The sequence below is a fragment of the Silene latifolia genome, chromosome 7, assembly GCF_048544455.1.
Source record: "Silene latifolia isolate original U9 population chromosome 7, ASM4854445v1, whole genome shotgun sequence".
NCBI classification, from domain to species: domain Eukaryota; kingdom Viridiplantae; phylum Streptophyta; class Magnoliopsida; order Caryophyllales; family Caryophyllaceae; genus Silene; species Silene latifolia.
Window position 1 is genome coordinate 10,909,954 of NC_133532.1, and position 6,071 is coordinate 10,916,024.

The window sequence follows — 6,071 nt, forward strand, 5'->3', positions numbered from 1 at the left end:
TTGAACTTCTTGGTTTTTAGTTAGGTTAAATATGGTTTATATAGTACGTATTTTGTAAGGATTAAAAGGTTGGTTTATATTTTCCAATGGATCTATGATTATCAACTACCCATTTTCCTTTTCAAATTCCTGTTATTTTTTTTTAATTACTATCTTACGTTCTTCGTTAAAAAAATACCCGTAATTTTACCAATGTGTGATGACTAATTTTAATCCAAAATAAATCCGGCACATGAGGAGAACACGGCCAAGCGAGTAACAAACGCCACAACGAGATCTTATCTTTGCTACAAATAATTATGCAATTTAACTTGGTAGGATCGACCATTATTCACTTGCCATTAATATTCATTTTCCATGTTTCTATGTTAAAAAAACAGCACCATTAGGAATGTGGCCCCAATAAGGGAAAAGCCCAATCAAAATATAGGTCTTATATAACAATTTGGGCTCATTCTATTTATCAACTAACTTACTTGGGCCTTCGGTAACTAGACCCATTATTACTTCCTCAATTGGTCCATTTTCATGGATTACTTTTCCTCTACCCATTTACTTCCTCAATTAGGCCATTTTCATCCATTCTTTCTCGTCGACCCATTTACTTCCTCAGTTGGGCCATTTTCATCCATTCATTTACTTGGGCCAAGAACTAGATGTCATTTGCAATTTGCAATTTGCGAAGTTAACACATTACAAATTAAATGTTTTTCTTTTTGCAATTGATTCATTTTAAGTTTTTAAAACCTTAATAATCAAGCATAACAAACCGAGACCGAAATTATTTTTGATCGACAACGAATACTGGACAACTATCGTCAAATTACAAATTTAGATCAACAATCAATAACAAATTAAAGCTTCTTCTCTTATTTATGTAGTATTATCACAATACAAATTGATAATAATAATACAAATACAACCCATGAATAATACAATAACCGACGAGCTAACTTTTCTGATTTAGTAGCACGTAACTTCTGAGATTTCAATTTAATATTTTCCGATGTCAATTGCCGTAACCTATCCTCCAAAGAGTTGTTTAGATCAATCAACCTGTTCATGTTCCGATCAACCTCCACGCATTCATCCCATACGAAGTAACCACAATCTTCAGTCTAAAGATGCATTACAAATTAATTAGAGCAATAAACATAGATATTATACTAATTATATTATTTTGAGCTATAAACATAAATATACCTTCCATAAGGGACAACGATAAAAAAACCTTCCTTTGTTAGGTCCATTTTTCTTCACGAGTTGACGGATTGGAACCAAGTTATGATAACAATGTGAATCGCAAGAACAAGATTGATTAAAACTCATATTTGAAAGATGATAGTGGTGTCGATACAATTGAAATATAGTATGAGATTTTAATAATTAAATATGATTATTAGATTTGGAAACAAAATATACTTATTTTTTTTAAGGAATTATACGATTTGGGAAAAAAAATATACTGATTTTTTTTATGGATTATTAGATTTGGGGAAAATAATATACTAATTTTTTTAAGTGAGAGAAACGAATATACTGATTTTTTTAAGTGAGAGAAAGATTTTTTTTAGTTAGACAAATGAGGTTAAAATAAATAAGAACATAAAATAAATATAAGAAACAAAAAATAATTAGTATAGAGATTAGTATAAAAAAATTAGATTAATATTGCTAATGATCTTTGGAAAGTGTAGCAATTAATAGGTTGTCTCTTTTTGAATTTGAAATTCAAAATTTTCAAATTTATCCCTCTAAAAACTCATTTGAAAAAGATTCCATATGGTCCCTACCAAACTCCACTTGGCGTGCTCTCACTGGTCTGTGTACCAAGGCACTTGTACACCCCGTGTACTTGTAGCCTTTTCGGTCTATATTCTATACTAGTCCATGCAGGGTTTCCGAGTCCTTCAGCCACCCGGGCAGACCTTTTACAGTTCTACTGTATTAAAGACCGAAAAACCAAGAGCATCTGGTTTTTCTTTTCGACAGACTGAAGGGCATCACTCATGACTACAAAAGTTCGAGATCTATCTTGGATTCAACGACCAAGAGACGGCATTCAACGACCTCATTAATCTTTCCTACTTTCATACCATAACCACTTGAGAAGGGAGATAAAAAGAACAGTGAACGAAAGATTAAACCAAAAGACCACAGACGATGAGCTAAAATTTAGAGAAAAAGGAAGCACATATCCAGAAAACGATGGATCCTCAAAAAATCGTCACAAACTACTTAGATAATCGACACACATAATCTTCCTTTTTGGAAAAAGTAGTTCCCAACATTAACCTCCTGACAAGCAAGAAGTCATGGCAGCGCTTAAGTCTTAATAAAGCTAAAAGAGACGCAATGTCTTAAACTAAGCCAAAACTTAAAACATAGTAGAGTGCAGAAACAAGATAGGGCCTTCAACGAAGTCTCCTGGCTTCTCTCTCAGATTCGAGAAGAGTAAGAATGTCTCCTTCCCTGACAGGTCCCTTGACATTCCTCATGATGAAACGGTTGTTGTCATCCGTGAACTTAACTCTGACTTGAGTCACCTGACCCCTGGATCCAGTGCGCCCCATGATCTTAACTACAACAGCGTGCTTGATGGCGGTATCCATTCTACAATTTCATACAACAATATACAGTAAACATTCAGCAAGTACTATGCAAAGGATCACACAAGCAAAAAGATATCGAAAAATCGAAGACCGCACACCACCGCCAACAACATAAGAGCCTTAATCACAAAATGAATTCGTGTCGGCTGACATGAATCAATCCTTTAGAAGGGTCCATGGGTGAACACACACCTCAAAAATGCGAAAAACAGAAAAAAGATGCGAAAAAGTGAAAAACAAAAGGGGAGTGAAACATAATACGAAAGCCAAGTAAACTTATAGGTTTTAAAATCGAAGACCGGATTTCTTTCAAAAAAACGTAGAATTTAAATCGGGAATTAAGATTAAAACGATTATGAAAACCGAAATAAAACTTAAGGGTACCAGCCTGTCAGGTAAACAGGAAAACTATAGCCGAAACATTACCGCTACACCGGCTGAATCATGCAGTATCATTCTAACAACAAAATCCATAACACAAGATCTCAAAAGCTAATAATCAGTAATTCCACAATGTTCATACAAAATTGATCGAATATTTTAACAACCAGAACCAGTACATATTCTAAAGTTCTAATAATTATGAGCTTAAATCAGAAAGAGGGTTTAGGGTTTACAATAAATGCAAAATCACAATCCTCAAAATCGAACGACGACAGAAAATTCTAGTATATTTCAGAACATTAATACCACTAATTAACAACCAAATTGACAAAAATCATTTAAACGAAACATCTGCAATTTCAATCGAAATTCATATCACAGATGATTGATTTGAAAATTGAAAAGAAGATGAAGGGGATTTAGGGTTTACAATAAATGCAAAACCACAATCATCAAAATCGAACACGACAGAAAATTCTAGTATAAAAACATAATTTCGAAACATTAATACCACTAATTAACAATCAAATTGACAAAAACTTCTTCATCAAATCATTTAAACGAAAAATCTGCAATTTCAATCGAAATTCATAACACAGATGATTGATTTGAAAATTGAAAAGAAGATGAAGGGGTTTAGGGTTTACAATAAATGCAAAATCACAATCCTCAAAATCAAACAACGACAGAAGATTAATACCACTAATTATCAAAATCATTTAAACGAAATATATAGAATTTCAATCGAAATCATTAAATTGAAAATTGAAAATTGAAAATTGAAAAGAAGATGAAGGAGATTACCTGTATAATTGATTGAAGGAAGGATTGAAATCAAAGATGAATAAGATTATGGAAAAACGGCGGAAAGCAGCAGCAGAAGGGTAAGAATGGAGTGAATCAAATGATTTTAATAGAGAAAATTAGGGTTTTGAGATGTGTTTGAAGGAGTTGTGGGTACTAAATATTGGGGCCGGCTACTAGTCTACTAGGGTTTGCTAAGGGTCCAACTAAGATTTTGGGCAGTTTTCGGGTTTTATGTAAAGCGGATATAAGGGTGACAATGGGTCGTGTAATGTTGTTAATAGTTGGGTTTAGACCTGTTAAACGGGTTGGGTCTCGGGTCGGGTTGGTTGGGTTAAAATATGGGTCGGGTTATATGAGACACGGGTCGAATTAGGGTTAGAATACGGGTCAAGAAATAAGTTCAAACTTTATTTTTTTTAGATGATTTTTTTAATTAAAAAAATATTTTTGTAAAAAATAAAAAATATTTAAAATTAGTATTTTAATCATATTCAACGTTACATTAATTATATTGATATAATTATTAAAATAAAGTTTTTTTAAATAATTATTTTATTATTAAATATTATAAAAGTTATATATAATGACTTTTTAGTTGTGTTTGTAATACTCCCTCCCATTCACAATAAACCTCCCATTTCATTTTGGCACAAATATTAAGGAAACACACTACCCCACCATATAATTAAATTTGAACCACACAAATACACTACCCCACCATACAATTAAATTTGGACCACACAAACACTTACCAAAAAAGGAAATAGGGAGGTTATTGTGAATAGACGGAAAAGGAAATAGGGAGGTTTATTTTGAATGGGAGGGAGTATTAAGTAATAAAAATAATAATTTTTTAACTATTTTTTCAAATATAATTTATAAATAATACTCCCTTCAATTTCATTTATTGTTCCCCTTTCTTTTTGGTATAAGAAATAAGAGAATCAATTTGGACCACACAATATACATGACCCCACATCAAATTGATTTTGGACCACACAAAGTTGTACAAAAAAGGAAAGAGGGAACAAAAAGAAAAATGGATGGAAAGGGAAAGAGGAACAATAAATGAAATTGGAGGGAGTAGTATTTTAATAAAATTAATGATTTACCTTTGACCGAACGGGTCAGTCTGTTTGGGTTGGGTCTCGACCCTAAAATAACGGGTCATTTTAGGTTCGGGTCAAACAGACCGCGGGTCGAGAAAATGGGTCGGGTCGGGTCACATTTAGACAGGTCTAGTTGGATTACCATGTAAAATAAAAAGTTGACGGTTTTTACAATGTGCATAGTCTACTACAAGGCCAAACATCTACATACTACAGGCATACTCGGCAGCCCACAGCTACCCTGGTGGAGTTACGAGGAGGGACGAGTATGGACGGTTTTTACTTTAAATCCATCTTTCTCGTCACCAAACACCAACCCCACCATGATCAAAGCACTTAAACATGATAAACCACCCTAACCCCACCCGTATTCTATGGAAAAAGATAAATATTTACTTTCTAAAGTGGTAAACGGGTAATGTTGCTTTTCTACTCTTCTAGTATAGTGAAGTCACTTTTTGGTGTATCAATTAGTATCGAATGTTCGTTTATTATTGAGATTTTTTTACACGAAAGAAATGGCAAGAGGCAGGGAGTCAGGGACTACTGAAAGTCGCGGTGAGGAAGGGACAATGGTGAAAGGGCATTATTTCGAGAAGGAGCAATTCTGGCGGTGGGTTAGTGTGTTGGACGGTAGTGGTTAGAGGGTGATCGTGGCAGGAACAAGGTAGAGGTGATCATGGGTCGGGCCAGTGTGGGCTTGGGCCGGGCCTTTCTATCCAAAACGGCCCATTTGTGTGGGCTGGGCTGGGCCGGGCCAGATGCGTGGGCTTATTTGACAAGCCCAAACCCGGCCCTTATGGGCTAATTTGGGCTTTTGGGCCTAAATGGGCTTTTCGGGCCCTAAAATTTATGACTTACATTAGAAAATAATTAGCATAATACCTTCAATTACTACTTTGAAAACATACGTAATTTATAAAATTGTACAAAATATGATGAAATGCTTATGAATTGCTCTCCAAAATAAAATAAAGACAAACACCCCCACTTTAGAATGTTTAATCATGCATTCGTGATATGATTTATGTTATATACACATTGTTTTATAAATCTAAAAAAATATACTTGAGTTTTTAAAAAGGTGTTTATAACTTAAATACTATTTTAATAGGTTTTATAAAAAAAAATATTCATTTATTAATAAATATGGGCCGGG

General features: G+C 33.8%; 1 protein-coding gene and 1 long non-coding RNA gene across 2 annotated transcripts; both read right to left on the reverse strand.

The window, feature by feature from the left end:
• Nucleotides 1-847: 847 nt before the first annotated feature.
• LOC141590883 (uncharacterized) lies at nt 848-1,378 on the reverse strand. The gene is made up of 2 exons (XR_012520536.1): nt 1,204-1,378; nt 848-1,118 (listed from the first exon to the last, which is right to left on the reverse strand). It is a non-coding gene; the product is annotated as an uncharacterized LOC141590883 (long non-coding RNA).
• Nucleotides 1,379-2,141: 763 nt separating this feature from the next.
• Nucleotides 2,142-3,941, reverse strand: LOC141591717 (small ribosomal subunit protein eS28x). Its single transcript, XM_074412142.1, has 2 exons — nt 3,801-3,941; nt 2,142-2,613 (listed from the first exon to the last, which is right to left on the reverse strand). The coding sequence occupies exon 2, from the start codon at nt 2,610-2,612 to the stop codon at nt 2,415-2,417; it is 198 nt and encodes a 65-aa protein (XP_074268243.1). The 5' UTR covers nt 2,613; nt 3,801-3,941; the 3' UTR covers nt 2,142-2,414.
• Between the last annotated feature and the right edge of the window lie 2,130 nt (nt 3,942-6,071).